Raw genomic sequence first — 18,919 nt, forward strand, 5'->3', positions numbered from 1 at the left:
AAATAAAATAAAATTAAATTAAATTAAAATAAAAAATATCAAATTAAATTAAACCAAATAAAATTAAATTAAATTAAATCAAATAAAATTAAATTAAAATAAGAAAATATCAAATAAAATTACATCAAATAAAATAAAATAAAATAAAATAAAATAAAATAAAATAAAATAAAAATCGAAAAATAAAAATTGAAAAATGAAAACCCCTACGATTAGACACAATTGTGATGCATTTATCAAAGAATTTAGGGATCACGTACAAAGATAATTTATACCAATATGCATACATGTGGGTATACCTTTAAGTTTTATCATATTTAAAAAAAAAAAAACAAACAAATAGATAAGAATAAAACGTACGTATATGGAATACCTAAAAAGAGAAAAGTTAGAAAAAAAGAAAATGGAGCAAGGAAATAATAAATGGGGGTGAGAGAGAAAGGAAAGGGCAACACAACACATTTGGTCAAATTTCGAGGAATAACCATGATGATAACAATAATAAGTAATCATCATCGTGAAATGAAGGAGGGGGAGGAAGGCCATAAAAGTGATATAAAAGGAGAGAAAGGATGGATAATATAACACGTGTGTTATATATAGATATAGTTTATAAAAAAAAGGGCTGAATCTTTTTTTTTAAGTACCTTTGTCAATGATTTACGAAGTTATTCCTGTCTTCCATGTATATCTCAAACCATTTTAATGTATTTAATTATAATGATAATAATTATTACAATCATATTCGTTTTAATATTTTTATTTTATAACTTTATTTTGTTATTGTTGTTTTTTTTTATATAAACTTTGTCATTTTTAATTGAAACAATTATTTTTATATTTTTTTATTATTTTATATACTTTAGAAACTTATAATTAAAATTCATGTTGGATATATCAAATTAAAGATTGAATTTTCCTAATAAATTAAATGTTATATTTAAAAAAAAATAATAATAATAAAAAAACTATGACCACGAAGTTACTTAAAAAAAAAAAAATATTAAATGTTATATTTAAAATAAAAAATAGAAAAACTATGATCACGAATTTAGTTAAATAGGAAAAACAAAATATGTGACCACGAAGTTACTTAAACAAAAATTAAATGTTATATTTTAAAAAAAAAAAAAAAAAAATATGACCACGAAGTTACTTAAAAAAAAAAAAAAAGATAAAAAAAATATATGTCAAGTTTGTTGACCCGAAGGAATACGTGAACTTTGCCATTGTGATGAACGTAACCAACCTTTTTCTCTCTAAGGGAAGAAAGGTGAGGGGAAAATAAAAAGAAACAAAGACAGACAGAGAGAGAGAGAGAGAGAGTGAGTGAGTTTCTCCCTTTTAACTTTTACCTTCTCAAGTATCGCTTAACTGACTGACTATACACGTCGCTGGTTTTACGAGCAATAATTATCGATGCACGACTTTTTTTTTTTTGCACGGTTCTAAAGATCGAGATAAGAAAAGATGAGTCTTCTTCCGGTTGATAAGAAACGTCGATATGAATTGTCTCTCGAAAAATTACTACTTCTCTCTCTCTCTTTCTCTATTTTAAAAATCATTTGAAATAATATAATCAATTATTTCATCTATAAATTACGTGTCACGTTGTTTGTCCGCAATGGATTCCTAAATTACTGAATCAATTTTAATCAAATTTTGCACACAGTGTGCAGTTTCATTCAACTTAAAAGATAGAATAGTTAATATCTCAATTTATAATCGTAATTATTAGTTTTATTAACAAAGATTCATGATTATCTCTCTTAGTTCGATAAGATTCTAACAGATGATGGTATAAGATAATTCGTTGACTTAAAGACTTGTTTATCAGACTGATTGTAAGCCACATGGCGAGACACTCTTAGTAAAATTATAATTTAAACATCTCAAAGAACAATAAAAATAATACTTGAAATAAATCAAACGAAAACTTTTGATATATAGTCTACGAGAAAAGAAAAAAAAAACACACTATACATATTCGAGAACTCTTACAAATACAGTTTGAAGGGTAGAAGGGATAGGGAAGGAACCTTTACCGAACCGAATGATAAAAAGCTAAAAAAAAAAAAAAAACAAAAAAGAAACAACACCAATAACAACGATCATAATCCAAGATCGATTTAACGAAGCAAGCGAGCAAGCAAGAATATTAAAATAAAAAAAAAAAACAAATAGACAAAAAAAAAATAAAAAATCATCCCGACCCGTGGTCGTCAGATCGATGATGAGAAAAAGAGAGACGCTAATCACGAAGTCTTTCAACTTTACTGGCCGCTACTTACAGCTCGTACATCGATCATCAAGAAATCTTCGAAAGGGAAAAAGTTTTGGCCCCCGATCAACGTCTCCCAATACCTCCTCTCACTCTCTCACTCTCTCACTCTCTCACTCTCTCTCTCTCTCTTTCTCTCTATCACAAGAATTATTATTCACAACCTTCTACGCTTCGAGACCTAAACCAAAAAAAAAAACCAAAAAAAAACAAAGAATAAAATAAAATAACGCAACAAATACAACAACAAAATAAAAAAATAAATAGAAAGAGAGGGCGGAGCACAGGGCACATGCATCATCGAGAGCAAATTCCGTTGCCCTGTCTTTATTTACCTCCATCGTTGACCACATGATGAACAAAGATGAACAAACACACGCATAAAGTTACACACAGAGTAACATATACGTATATAGAATTTCTTGGATCTTCACGTGGCTGCCGTCAGTCCGCTTAACTGTAGATCAATCAATATAAGCTGGTTGAAGGTTCCCTTCTCCCCCCTCACCCTTCATATCCCTTCTTCTTCTTCTTCTTCTTCTTCTTCCCTTCTCTTTTGCCCCCCCCCCCTGATACCTTCCCTAACCTACCTCCCCCATATCTTAAGGTGGTTCTTCTATCTTTCTCTTTCATTTCTTCTTCTCTCGTTCACATATACTACTCATGGTTATCCTCCTTCTCATCCTCCTATCCTGCCGCCGTTCTTCCCTTTCTCTAAAGGTTTTGCCCTAACGAGCTCATCGCTTGCCTTGCTTGGGCATAGCGAAAGAAAAAAGTACGAGGAAAGTGGTGTACAAAATGGACCCGTTGAGAAATGCCGTCAAGTCGAACGAGGATAACCCAAACCCACGTTCTTCTTCTTCTTCTTCTTCTTCTTCTTCTTATTCTCTTCTTTCTGTTTCATTCTTCTATATACCTCATTTCATTCGTCAGTAGTATGAGAAAGAGAGGAGTTGAGTTCATGAGTTTATGAAGGGGGAAGAGGTAAGGGAAAAGGGTTGGATGTTGAGTTTAGTTGGTAAAAAGGGTGGGAGAATGGAGGGAGGTTTGTACTGATGGTGGTGGTGGTGGTGCTGGTGGTGGTTGGGAGAATCCCGCGAGGGCGTTGCCATGTAAACTTTATGTATATATGTATGGTGTATGTATATATGGTTAAACGGATGAAGTCTATCTTCAGTAAAAAAAAAGAAGAAAGGAAAAAAAAAAACCCTTTTCGAGATCATTTATTAAATGTTCTTCTACCAAGTTCTTCTAATTATCTTGAAAAGTACTTTATAGTTAGATAATGTTAGATTAAACAATAATATATTAAATTAAAATATATTACAAATTATATATAATAAAAAATATATAATTTAATTTATTATATAATAATAATAATAATATAATTATATAAATATATATATATATATATATATTATGTTTGAACTTATGTTGAATATAAATTAATTTCTACTCAATAATAAATTAAAATATATGATAATAAAACAATACTATTTTAATACAAGACGACATACACACTAACAAGAAAGGAAGTCACCTGTTAACATTTTTACATCTGTTTCTTTTTTTCTTCTTATTCTTTTTCACCTGTAATACGATTCATTGTTCGTACATAAGAAGGTAAATATTTCGAAGAGTTGTCGGTCACCACCCATCCTCTTACGCCCTGCAATTTTTCAACCGCAAAGGTAATGGCAAGACACCCTTCCTATATATATATATATATTTCCCATAATATTCCCCCATACACTTCCTGTTAAGTTTCTGTTTCTTTCTTTCTTTCTTTTTTTTTTTTTATTACTACTTCTTATATGTATTTTTTTTTTCATTTCATTTCATTTCTTTTCATCATCATCATCATCTTATTATTGTCATCATAGTTGTTTGATCATTTAATGATTTAAACTTTTAGAAAAAAGATAGTAATTTTCTTATCGGCACATTTGTTACTCACTTATTATTATTATTTTTATTATTATTATTATTATTATTACGATTGAAATAAAATAAACGTTTTACATTGAATAAAATACTTACGCAAATCGCATGTAAGTAGATCTCGCGTGTCTACTTTCGAGAATGCTTATTATCGATAAATGCTGATTAGATAATCATCTAATAAACTTTTTTTTTTATTTTAATTTTTTTTTTTCTATGTGTTATATTATCGAATGTTGAATGGAGGAAAAAAATTCAAACGTATTTCAATGCACATATTTTGCTAAACTATTAACCTTACTCGTAACATTACAACACACTTTCACACTAGTTCGAATTAATTATTCAAATAGTTTCTCATAGATAGAAGAATAATTTATATTTTATAATCAACTAAAGAAGAACTTTTAAATCACCCTTATATATATTATTTCGAATAATATTATTTTCAATCACATTTTGATCAAATTGAAATAATTCTTGTAACATTTGACAATGTGTTGTGTGGTTTATGATATTTGTAAATAATTTATCATGAAAATTACGAAACAACTTTTTCCCCACCACCTCAACCCCGTGGCTAATCAAATGTAATTTGATAGTTTTTTTTTTACAGTTTATTTAATGTACTTTTGCATCAGATAGCAATTAGATTTTAGATCGTAGAACTGTCGTCATTAGTTTTGAAAAACTGAAATAGAATTTTGATAAGATTCGTCATTAATTAACTTTCGTATTCGTGACTGTAATCGTGTGATATTTATCTGATACGTTAGATAATAAAATAAAATAAAAAATTGACTTAATAATCATAGTTATCAAAGAATCTAATGTGACTTGAATTATCCTAGTTAGGTGAGACACATGTATCATAGAATTGAGAAAGAAATGGGTTGGGTATAATTCACATTCTATTTACGTGATTTATTATTATTTGATTTTTATTCTGTCTCTCTCTCTCTGTTAAATTTTTCATCGATTACGTTTAAATTCATCGAATGGTATAATATTAAAATGCATTAGTGTTTCATTTACTTTTTTTTTTATAATTATACATTTATTATTACACTTACTCGTTTAGATAAAATACATACACGTTGAGAATAGGTTTCTTTTTATTCTTTCGTATATTATCATTTATATTCAGATTTTTATATAATTAAAGTAATGAAATATTATGCATATATATATATATGTAAAAAGGTTATCGATTCACATGATGCAATTTACTGCATTAATAATGCATTTAATAAAAAATTAATTCATAATTGAATGTTATCGAATCAAATATTATTTAAATAACACAACTTGTTTGCTTAATATTTATTTATATATATATTATACTTTAATAAAAAAAAAATTATAAAACAATAATAAATAATAAAAGAAAAAATTATTGTATAAAATAAAACAAACGTAGTATAAAGTGTGAGAAAATAAAATTAAATCTAAAAAGATAGAAGTGTAAAAACTAGAAGACGATGAACGATCGAAATACGAGACGAAGCCATAAATGAAATATTATTCACCCTCGATATGATGGTGTAAGGTGGTTTTTACTCTTTCTCTTTCTTTCTTCATGGTTTCGTAAAGCTAAAGTTCCATAGAAAAAGACAGAATGATTTATACATACATATATATATATATAAACACACGTGCATTATCATGCAACATACACCGTGTACTTACATTTACGATTAGTTTAGAATGAAATTTATCGTATATGGTAAATCTATGAGTGAGAATTAAAAGGTTGTACCTTTTGCAAAAGGTACTATTCACCGACTAAGACGAGAAGCGTGTAAGAAAAGAATCTTAAGATAATAAAAGATCAAAACAAAATAATAATAATAATAAAATTAAAAAAAAAAAGATTAAAAGAAAGAGAGACGTGTGCGGCTTGTCCAAGAAAACGTTTAAGGGACACGAAAAAAGGGCGAGGGGAAACTCGTATTATAAAAGCAATTAGAGCCTCTCAGATTAGATATAGCACATCGTACATAACAAATATGATAATACGAGAAAGAAAGATAGAAAGAGAAAGAGAAAGAGTTGAACTAGGCCCGAAGGGCCAGTTTCGTTCGTACCACAAGGGCTTTCGGGTTAAACGGAATCATTAATAATCGGAGCTAACTAATCTGTCCGTCGCTATGAGCTCGCTCGTTTCACTCCTGTTTTTATTACCGTGCCGCGAGTAACGTTTTATTCCTTCCTTCCTTCCTTCCTTCCTTCCTTCCTTACCTTTCCCTTTCCCTTTCCCTTTTCTCTTTCCCTTCCCTTTCTTTCTCTTTTATTTACTTATTTCTTTATTTTTATTTCCTTACACACAACCCCACAATATGTAGAAGAAGAATTGGTTATACGATACTCCCACCCCCACTCCCACTCCCACTCAATCCTCTTTCCCCCCACTCCGTTTTCTTTCCAAATGTATGCGACGTTTGAATAAAATGTTTCATCGATCTATCGAATGATAAAATGTTAAAATTGCATTTTTAATATTAAATAATATTTAAAAAGAAACAGACAAGTGTTTACACATTTTTGAGGAATTTTTTTCTTCTTCTTTCGTTTACTTGGTTTTTCAATTTATATAAATAATTTTTTTGTATAATAAACAAATGATATTAATATTGACTTATATCTTTTTTTTTATATCTAATTTTACAGTTGTACGAGCTCAGTGATGATCCAGGCAGACGAGAATTTTTGGACGATTTGTTTAGCTACATGCAAGCACGCGGTAAGTGTTTTGAAATTATTTTTATATAATAAGACAAATATAGTAAATTAATTGAACCTTTTAGAAAATTTCACGTGCAATCTAATCAACGACAAAAAAAAAAGGAAAAAAATATATATTTGAATATCTTATCGCGAATTCGTAAAAAAAAAAAAAAAAAAAAAACATTTTATATTCCCCCTTGTTTATCACTCGCAAATTATCGGTGTTGGTGGTGGTGGTGGCGGTGGTGTATGTTTGTGGTCAACGGTCGATGAAAGGGATAGAAAAAAAAAGAAAAAAATAGTCGTGTGAACGAGAAAGAGAGAAAAAGAGAAAACACAAACGAATCGAAACCCGCATCACTTTATAACTCTCTTGGAAACTTCCTGCACACGTGGATAGATCCTTGAACGTTCCAGCGTAACGTCGTAAACGTCCCACGTGGTTAAAAGGTCCGATAACGCGTAGCATCTGCCGTACTACACCGTACATAAGGAATAGAAAGAAAGAGAATGAGAAAGAGAATGAGAAAGAGAATGTGAGGAGTTATAGTGAGTGCGAACGAAATTAGAATGCAAGTCCGTAAGTTGGAGAAACAAGGAAAGTGTGCGCCTTGTCAGACCCGTGTTTCCGTTCCTAAACTACTCTCAACCCTACTTTCTTTATATTTTTTTATTTTTTTTTTTGTTATTTCCTAAACTTCTTTACTTTATATTTCATTTTATTTATCTTTCAATTTTTTAATTCTATTTTATATATAAATAAATAAAAAATAAAGTAATCCTATAGGAGCTATTAAAAATATTGAATACAGGTAACCCCCTACAGGTTTTGTAGAAAATGCTTGCTGTTATGTGAAATTATATTATATAATATTTATTTAATAATTATTTAATTGTTAAATATATTAACACAAAAAATTCATATTATCTAGTGTTCTAAAAGTATTATAAAATATATTGTAGAAAGGTTTATAAAACTATCTTTTTATACTGTGATTGTAGAAGACGGTTATCTGTACTTAATCTCAAAATTTCGAATAATAAAAAAGAAACAATTGAAGTAAAAGATTAGAATTAAAAGTTAAACAAATTAAAAAGAAAATAATGAAATAGTAAAGTTTAATATGTTTTCGATCGAATGAAAGATATATAAGTAAATGAAGGGAACGATACGTATGTTCAGTTTGCCCGGAAACGTCGGCCTAATTATAAACATGGCGACTCCTCCTCCATCAATCAATCCCCAGTGTTCAGTGATGCCTCAGATTCTCGTGTTTTCTTGCTTCTCGAACGAGAACGAGGAACGATGATGACGACTAAGACAACTAAGACAACTAAGACGACTAAGACGACGAGTGTCTTTGAATCCAAGTAGACGACGACGACGAAGACGACGACGAAGACGAGTACGACGATGATGCTATTATTGTACCTATCTCCGTTGGCAATAATTAGAGACGTTAGCACCAACGACTTTGTGCCATTCGCGTGTTTCTATAAACTACAGACTACTTGACGTCTCATAAACAGAGACCTAAACTAAATCCACAATATTTTCTAATAAAACTATTTACACCCCTTCCTTTCCTTTCCTTTCCTTTCCTTTTCTATTAGTTCATCCTAAAACTATTTTACTATGAAAACTAACGAGATTTATGAAGACTTCAATCATGGTTTTGTTAAATTAATAATATTTTGGATTTAAATATTAAAAATATCAAATTGTACTACTTGACGTCTCATAAACAGGGACCTAAACTAAATTCACAATATTTTCTAATAAAACTATTTACACCCCTTCCTTTCCTTTCCTTTCCTTTCCTTTTCTATTAGTTCATCCTAAAACTATTTTATTATGAAAACTAACGAGATTTATAAAGATTTCAAAAATGGTATTAACCAACTAGGTTTTGATTTTAATATTTTAATAGCAATAATTGTATAGAATTTGTTCAATCAACCCTTTAAGAGACAAGAGATATATCCTATTAATCGAATAAATACCACACACATACACGCACACGGAGAATATTTAAGGATCGTTTGTCTGAAGCAGTAATAAAAGATCGAAAGTTCTTCTTAAGCTCATAAATCCTTGCCGAACATTATACCTATATCTACATACACGTTTATCACACACCACCAATCACATTCACGACACAAATATACATATACACATACACATAGATATTCATTTCGTATCGATGTTTCTCGCGGATCTAAAGATTAAAAAACTCAACTGAAGAAATGAGAAGTTGAAAGGGGGTGTTAAAGGGGGTGTCAAGAAGAATCATGACGGGGGTTTGGGGGATAGGTGAAAAACGAGATGGGGGGTTTAAGGGAAAAAGGTAGTAGTAGTAGTAGTAGTAGTAGAAGAAGAAGAAGGGCTAAAAAGAACTTGGTAAGTTTCACGTATACTGTCGGAGATATCCGATCCGATCCGATCTTGTGTTGATGATGATGGGTGTGTGGGTCCCACCACCCGCAGGGTCCGTTATTGTGCCGGCGTGGCACAGTGGGTATGCCTCCTCCTCCTCCTCCTTTTTCACCTCTTTCTCCCTACTACACCATGGTCGTGATAATTCAACGTTAACGCAGCGCATAACGCCTTGGCACACGGGGAACCATATAAAAGACCATTCATCAAATGGTCGCGGGTATTAGTCGAGCCACCACCAATTTGTGTTTGCTATCGGCACTCTCCAAATAGCCACTTTTTCTCACACCTTCTTCTTTGATAAGTGTCTTTTAAAGTCGAATGTATTACAAATGAGAAAGAGAAAGAGAAATAGACTTAAAAACAAAAGAGAATTTGTACATGTGTGCGTGTGCATTCGATTTGTGTGTGTTCATACTTTACTAAATAGATATAATTAATTATTATATATATATATAGCAATGCAGATATTAATTTATCAATTAAATTAATGATTAATATAAAATATATCATAATTTGAATCTATCATTTGATTTTAATAATTAATGAATTTATTTAGAAATATATTTAGTAATATAACAATTACAATTTCTATTATAAAAAATAAATATATATATATATATAAAAATAGATGGAACATTTTTGTGATTAAATTAACCCTTTGCACTCGAAGGCTCTGCTATGGGGACAATAAAAAAAAATTAAAAACTGCAACAAATTGAATTCAGTTTACAACATATCAACTATAATTTTTCTTTAACAATAGTATGGTTAATAATAATTAATATTAAAATATCATAAGTTTGAAATACCATTGTGATTCTAATAAGACATGAATTTATTTAGAAAGATAATATCTTCTTAATACATATAAATTACGTGTCACGTTGTTTATCCGCAATGAACTCCTAAACTATTGAACCAATTTTAATCAAATTTTCCACACTGTGTGCAATTTCATTCAACTTAAAAGATAGGATGAATTTATTATCTCAATTTATAATCGCAATATTATTTAATTGTTTATATTTATGTATCAGACTGATTGTGAGCCACTGCAATGCGTAGCGGGACACACCCCTATTATCAAATAACATTACAAATACAATAGATAGAAAATCTTTTCGATTAAATTAACATCAAATGGTATAATTCGCGAATAATATAGGTTGATAATATCACGATGAGATGATGTGTCGAAGGGTTAAAAAAAGAAGCACACACACACACACACACACATTACGTTTTAGTATGAATTACATTCGCGATTGAAACTCGTTCGCGGTGTGTTAAAGATAGAGAAAAACGAAAACCTATGAAAAGAGAGAGAGAGAGAGAGAGAGAGAGAAAGAGAGACCTGAGGCTGTCGGAGATTTGCATATTAAATGGCTTGAGATTTATAACGGTCGGACTGGAAAGGTGCCAACGATAGCCACGATAAATAAGAAGAAACGTTTCTGCCTCCACTGCGACTTTTCGATTGGACTTTTGCTTTCAGTCGCAAAACTTCTCTTTTGTTCGTCATCCCTTTATTATAATACCCCCCTGCCCCCCTCCTCCGCCGTTCAATACTCACCCCATCAACCAAATTACTCGATAATAATCCTATTGGGTACATAAAACCGATCTAATGCATTTTATCGATCTACCTTTTTTTTTTTTTTAAATTAATCATTCATATGTGTACAATACACTCATACGAGAAATGTAAATTTCAATTCAATACATTCATTGCAATAATTAATAATAATATTAACGTGTGTGTGTGTGTGTGTATGTTAAAATGATTAGAATTGCAATATTGTACAAAGATGAGAGATTGTTTGAACGTGTGATAGGAAAATGGGGTGGTAGTGATGGTGGTCAAGATTTGCATCGTCTTATGGGTTTAAAAAAAAAAAAGAATAGAAATAGAAAAATACTTTTCCTTTTTTTTTCTTTTACGCGGCAAAGCTAATGGCATTAGGTTAGCGAACACGTGTTCGGCACGAACACTTTTCTCGTTACACTCGTGAACACGTACCGCGTGCGTGCCGTCTGCGTATACAAACGGACTCTTTACATAGTATAACATATATGAGACTTATCTTCTTTCTTTCATTCTTTCTCACACACACACACACACATATATATATACACTTACACATTTTTCTCTCATATCAATACATTAAAAAAAGAATATTTAATATTTCATTATTTTGTCCAAAATTATGAACAACTACTTGTCGATAGATTGAATAATTAATTTATGATTGAATAAAATTAGATATGAGATATTCATCGGTATTCAATTGTATAAGATTGTATGGAGTAAAGGGGGTGGCGGGTGAGAGAAGGGAGGGATTATGTTTCTTTTTAATATTATTCGATCATTATTAGAATTTTTTTTCTTTCTTGGAATTTTCTCTTTCAACTGAATTTAATTGGTCGAGTATATTTTGTACGACGAGCACGTACCTAAATGCAAACCAATGGAAAATGGCACGACACATTGTAACTAGGTTCTTCTAAATGTTTTCCAATCGAGTTGGTTACAGATGAAAAATAAATCTCGTATAATCATATACGAAAATAGTTAATAACTGTATTTTACTATTATTTTGTTTCTTTTTCTATTTGTATTGTATATAATATATTTTTTTCTTATTTCTAGTATTTAAAATTTGTTATAGTTTATAAGAAAAATTGATGATAATTTTTTGCTTGAAATTGAATCTTGAAAATGTGAATCTTGAAATTACGTTTGTATTTAACTGCTAATAATCTTCAATAGTACTTTATACGGTTAATTAAAATTGGTTGTTTTGTTATTTTAGTATTGTGATGGGTAGGTAATGGGTTAACACCTTTAAAAACTGATATGAACGTATATTGATAGTTATAGTTGTTATTCGGTGTAACTCATGAAGTAATATCCTTTCATCGTATTTACGAGCTCATCTCATCTCATCTCATCTCTCATTCTTTTTTTTTTTTTTCATCGTTCAACAACCATCCCTGTTGGTCCATAAACACCATCATGCTTTTCTCCTCCTATCGTAAAAATGGTCTGTCTATTGATATGTGTGTATGTATAATTCAGAAAATCCATATATAGTTCTTCCAATTCGAAATGACGAATCTCGTCTTTCTCTACCTTTGACGGATCGATCGTAAAAGCGGCAAATTCTGCCAAAGAAATATTTTTCTTAGAAACGGTGAAAGCAAACCACGGAGATTTTCGACTCAATGGGTTGGGGAGGAACAGAAGAGTAGGAGGTTGAGGTAGAGGTGGAGGTGGAGGTAAAGGAAGGAAGAAGATACAAGTTTAGCCCACCCGTTGCTTCGTGAAACTCTTAAACGAGGATTATGTCAGGATTATGGGATCACCGATCTGTTGTCATCTTCTTTTTTCTTTTTGTTTTGTGTTCTTATTTTTTTTTTTTTTTTTATTTAGGATCCACCCTTTTTTCTAAAACTTTGACGATTTTTAATTTTTCATTCATATGAAAATTATTTTCATAAAATTGTCATCAAATGTTTGACGCGTTTAAAATATAAAACTCAAATAAAATAAAAAGAAATATTCGTTAATTTCAATTTCAACGATAGATTCTGACGATGAATTAAAATTTAAAAAAAAAAAAAAAAAAAGAAGAAGGAAGAGGAACGAAACGGAAGCAAGAAAAAAAAACAAAAGAAAAAAACAAGAAAGGAGGATAAAATTAAAAATCAAAAAAAGGGCTTCTGAGTTAGCAACCGATCGAAGTTTCTCACACAAACCCAAAGGTATCTATTCGCATTATAATAATTAATGCCGAAAGGGATTCTTGAGGTTCACTTTTTCATCTCTCTCTCTCTTTTTCTCTTTCTCTCTCTTTCTCTTTCTCTCTCTTTCACTCTCTTTTTCATCTCTCATCTTGCACGAAAGCGTCATCTTTACGTATCCTGGCTGCTAACGCTCGAGGGTATCGATCAACGGGGGCACGTCATTATTCAGGGATTCCGAATAATTGGCGATGATCGTTCACCACCATCACCATCACCATCACCATCACAATCCCATGGTGTACATCATCTCTCACCATCATCGCGTTCTTCTATATAATATTTTCAAGAGCTCCATTATTTTATCACGAAACTTCTCCGAAACGGTATAAGTTACTTAGGTGTATGTGTATGGGTGTGTGTGTGTATATATATATATGTGTTCGCCAAATATCACACACAGGACGATCTTTCCTTTTTGTTTGTTTTTTCTTTTTAAATCTTTTTATTTCTTCCTTCTTTCCTCCCCCCACCCTACCCCTCTTTTGAATCCTTGTCAATTCGAATTGCTGCCACTTTCTTTTGATGCACCTTGCATGGCCCTTTTTTTCTTCTTTTTTTTAGATTTCTCTTTAAATTTTATTTTGTTTTATTTTACATCAATTTTATATACCGTGATACGATAATATTCAATTATTTTTTATTTCTTTCTATAAAATTTATTATCATTATAATTTTTTCTTCATACCATACATACCATACATGTAACAACGATCACGAATACAAACATATATAATAAATATGATATATAAAAAAAAAAAAAGAATATAATATATAACAAGGTCGATCAAAAATTTCTGTAAGAAAAAAGTTGATGGGATAAAAAAAAAAAAAAAAAAAATTATGAATGAAAAAGAGAGAATGAAAGAAAGAGTAAATAAATGACTTTGAAATAACTTTGATATAACTTAAAAAAAAGACGAAGATGAATAGTAGTAGAGGAAGGAGGTTTCATTGAGTAAAAGTTAAGCTAAAAGTGAGTGAAATAGAAAAAGATAGAAAGAGAGAGAGAGAGAGAGAGAAGATACACGCTCGAGTAAAGCACCTGTCCAATTACTTGCTCGTGCGCGATTTCGACCTACATTTTCCCACGTCTTCCTACTTGTCGGACAGGTGACTGTGCTTTTGCTGACTTTGTAGTTGCCTCTTCCGTATTTCCCCTCCTCTTCCACCCTCCCCCCTCTCTCAGCATCCAACTGAGAATAAGAAAAAGAAAACGGAGTGTTCCTGGCACGTTCTGACTGCACTCCAACCCCCCTTTCTTACCCTCACCCCTCTACCTTTCTTTTTCTTTCTCTCTTTCTCTCTTTCTCTCTCTCTCTCTCTCTTTCTTTCTTTTTAATGTCAGCAGCACGCGAACGGGAAAAGCATTTAAGCTGGATGACGTTCGCACATTCTAGACGTCCCAAAGCTCTACTATATCACCACCACTACTATTACAATTTTACTATTACCATTCTACAAACATCCCTTAACTACTAACACCACAAACAAGTAACCATTGCCGACGCCTAACTCACCGACCGATCATCCGTTACGTTTGGTCTGACGTAATTGTCGAATTCTTGTCCTGAAAGGCATTTTACTAATACTAATATCCATTCTCTAACATTTATTCTCTTTCATTCTTTTTAGAGAAACTAAATGTCTCGAAAGTTTGTTCTGTTTTTTTTTTTGTTTTTTAATTTTAACTTTGCATATTTAATATTAGAATTAATATTTGAATAATTGATTATTTATAGATTTATTTTGTTATCAACGTTGATGATAAGTTTAATCCTTAAAGTGTACACTCGATAAAAATTACGTTAAAGTGCACTGTGAGTGTTTGACATTCCAACTTGTTTAAATGCATCTCCTCCTGAAGTCACATGAAATCATGTGTGTCGTATCATCATCATGGTTCTTGTAACTTACAAAAATTAAAATTACAATTAAAAGTTTAAACAAATGAATATAATAAAATGAAAAAAAAAACTTAAGAATAATCGAGAAGTAATAATAAAAAAAAAAAACCAGGGGTTTTAAAGTCTCGATAAAAAAGATTCGACTCGTTGCTCGAAGCGTTTCAAAAGCGAGAGTATAAGAAAAGAGAGAGAGAGAGAGAGAGAGAGGTGGGATTGGGGGTGAGGGGAAGTGAGGAGGAACGGGTTCCAAGTTCTGGACGGCTTTTACCAGCAATGCCAAGGCGTGGGAAGTGATATACGAGCGTTATAGCGGCCCGACGGCCATTTCCATCCAAGCGATTTTGTATCGGCGGCCCACTAAGTCCGAACTAATTTGCTTATTAATATTTCACAACAACGCCGATCGCTCTGGGGGTTCGCGATATATCGTCTTACACCTTCTCCAACTTCTTTTCTCTCTTTCTCTCTCTTACACACATACAAACACACTTACATATCACACGTATCTTTATTTCTCTTATTCTTTCTTATACACCTCATGGTTTTCTCTTTCTCTTTCTCTTTCTCTTTCTGTTTTTACACACCACACATTTTCTGTATTTTTGTTTGTTTTTTTTTCACGTTTAATACCTTTTCTTGATTTTTCTTTTTTATTTATTTATTTTTTTTTACTTTTTCGAACTAATTGTAAATTCCATTTCATTGATATATATATATAATATTTAAATTTTATTATAGGTACTTTATTGTTGAAACGTTTATGATATTCTATAGATTTATTAACGATCTTTTATTAATTATTTCTCTTGGCTATTTCATTTTCTTTTTTTAATTTTTTTTTTTTTTTCTATGAATTTTAATAGAAAATTAATATTGAAATATATCAAAGATACCTTTGGTTACTGCTATTTTCCTACAGATATCTTATAAAATAGCTATGTTCCCGTCATTTTTTTTTTTTTTTTTTTTTTAGAAGCCATATGTAGGAAAATAATGGAAGCAAAATTGTTACATCTAATATATTAAGTCGTTTCGTTTTTTGCTGACGTAATAATGGCATTAGTTGATGCAAACCGACAAATAGTAACACATGAGATCGATGACAGGTTAAATTGATCAAATTTAACTATTTATGACCATTTGAAAGATTTAGGTTTAACCTCGAAACAAAAATTATCTTCATTTTTACATAAATGACTTTCCAAATCATTTAACATTAATCCTCAAAAGAATTTAATTGAAAAGAAATGTTTACATATGTCATTAAATTCTTTTCACACATTTAACAAAAATATCCAATCGTTTGAAACGAATTTTTCTTAATGATAATATCGATAAAGAAAAAAACATATACGATAAAAATTGTGAACAAAAACGTAATGAGTCATAAATAAAACATGAAACAAAAAAAAACAACAAGAAATCGATAGAAGAAAAAGCAGAAGAACTAAATTTTATTTTTTATTTTTTTAAAAGTAGGGTTAAGAAAGATCAGTGGAAACTATCTCTCGTGTCATCTACCAATAAGCGTAATTTAACCTAAAATGAATCGCGAATCAACGACACGGAACTAATACGATCCTATCTGTAAGAAAAAAGGATCGGACTTTAAACATAATTTGCTCCTCGGGAGCGACAGGTGTCGGTTCTTACGAGCTCGTAACGTTCCTGTTATAACATCGTATTAAGTAAGTTAAGTTAACTTAAGTTAATTTAAGTAAGTAAGTAAGTAAGTAAGTAAGTAAGTAAGTAAGTAAGTACCTAACCAAAGAACGTATTTAAGAGGTTCACCAAAGTTCATTACCGCGATTCGCGAGACGAGTTTTCAACCCTGACGCGCCGCCGATCAACGTCGTTAAACTTTAAAAGCACCGTATCCGTTTAATTTACGATGCTTGACGAATCCGACAAACCCTGGAAAACACGTACCTTCCCTACCAACCCATCCCCCCTTCCTAACCTCCCTCCCTCCCTCCCTCCCTCCTATCCGATACACCCTAAAATGTTTCAACGATTTACTTCGATTGTAATAAGAACATTTTTGATTGATGATACAAGAACAATTAGAAAATCATTATTTTAAATAATATTTTTTTTTTTATTAATTATTGCATTAATTCTTTGAGACACGGTGGGATTAAAAGTGTCCAACCTTTTGTGATACATCGTAATGCACGATGGGTGGGACGATTTTAGTCCCATCTCTGAAATATTATTGCAATTTTTACACGTGCTTCATAAATTTCTATTTCATCTTATTTATGCAAAACAATTGGTTATTAACTCTTCTTTTTTTTTTTTAATGTTTCTACATTATGTTATATATTTATTAATAAAGAAAATATATGAATTTTGTTTCATTTGAAACGTAATCAAATTTTGTATGCAATTTATAGGGCTATTTTATTATCTGAAATTCTGTGCCACAAAGAATTAAATCGTAAGCTATCGTTGAATTTGTTATTTTTATTGTTGTTCTTTTAATTATCTCTTATCCCTTTACTTTTCTATTCTCTTTTGAAGAAAAAAAAAAAGGGTCGAATGAAATAAAGTCGTAAAAATTTCTGACCTCTTAGAAAGGGACCTACGAAACGTCGGTTAACGTGCCATTTTACGTCACATCAAAGCCACGCCACATTGTTGGCAAGTGTCTAGCATATTCTCCTTTCGTACGAAGGAAGAGTCTCGTCTCTTTCAAAGAAAGAAAGAAAGAAAGAAAAGCAGACAGAAAGGGACAGTAAAAGGGATCACAAAATCCCCCACTCCCCCTTTTCGTTGTCTTATTAAGTTGAGATCGAAAAGACAAAATGTACAAATGAAATCTACTAATCTTTAAACAAATTATGATCACATAATAATTAATTTAAATAGACAGGTACATACATATGTATGTACGTGTGCATGTATGTTAAATACCAATACAATATTATAAATATAATAAAACATTGAACGAGCTGCTGCTGCTGATGATGGTGGTGGTGGTGGGGGGTGTAAGATTTTCCTTTTCAATTCGAAGAAGAAGGGACGGATAAGTTATAAAGAATTTGAAAAAAGAAAAAGAAGAAGAAGAAAAAAAAGAAAGGAATCATCTCTCCGACCAGAATAAACTCTCTTTCGATGGCAATGAATTTAATGGACCGTGCAAGCCTTTCGGCAGGAAACTACGCGAAGCTTCTTTGAGAAGGGGACTCTTTACCGCTCTCTCTCGCGTTGCATCGGTGCGGTGACCAAGCGAATCGGTGTCGTAAACTGTCTCCCTCCCGACCAACCCCCTCTCTCTTTCAACCCCCCTCTCTCTCTCTTTTATTATTTCTTTCTCTTTCTCGCATCGTAAAGTCTATCGACGGAAGTACACAACGACGATGAACGGGTCAAAACCTTCCAGAGTAGGTATCGTCATTCTAGAAAAAAGGTTCTCTCTCTCTCTCTCTCTCTCTCTCTGTCTCAAAAAACAAAAAGAGAGAGAGAGGGATAGATATAGCAGCAAAATTTTAAGTGATATTTGAAGATTTTATTGTCATCTACTACTGTGTAAGACAAATGTTTATTACTTGTATAGTACTCTTAATATTCTTTACTTAGTTTCATGTAGCAAACTATGCGAGATTAGGATCAACCGATCTTATTTTCGACCACCCAACTTGAAATACGTTTACGAATCTTCCAAGAGATAGAAAAGGATAATTTAAGAGAGAGATATGTGAAAGATTTGAGAAAGAGAGAGAGAGAGAGAGAAATGATTTGGAGATTAATAAACTAAACTACGCCCTATATAAATTCTACGATATAAAATATATTAAGTTGTTTGGAAAGTAATTT

The 18,919-nt window shown here is 31.2% G+C and overlaps 1 protein-coding gene across 7 annotated transcripts in view; it reads left to right on the forward strand.

The window, feature by feature from the left end:
• The window catches only part of retn (retained), a 173,778-nt gene that overhangs the window by 139,330 nt on the left and 15,529 nt on the right, over positions 1-18,919 (forward strand). For all 7 annotated transcript variants that reach the window (XM_089175059.1, XM_089175061.1, XM_089175065.1 and 4 more), the window contains one exon: positions 6,893-6,965. In XM_089175059.1, the coding sequence (XP_089031185.1) occupies positions 6,893-6,965 (73 nt within the window). The remainder of the gene's footprint in view (positions 1-6,892; positions 6,966-18,919) is intronic.

This window comes from Polistes dominula, unplaced genomic scaffold (assembly GCF_049000335.1).
Source record: "Polistes dominula isolate Pdom_NZ unplaced genomic scaffold, Pdom_raw_medaka contig_78, whole genome shotgun sequence".
NCBI classification, from domain to species: domain Eukaryota; kingdom Metazoa; phylum Arthropoda; class Insecta; order Hymenoptera; family Vespidae; genus Polistes; species Polistes dominula.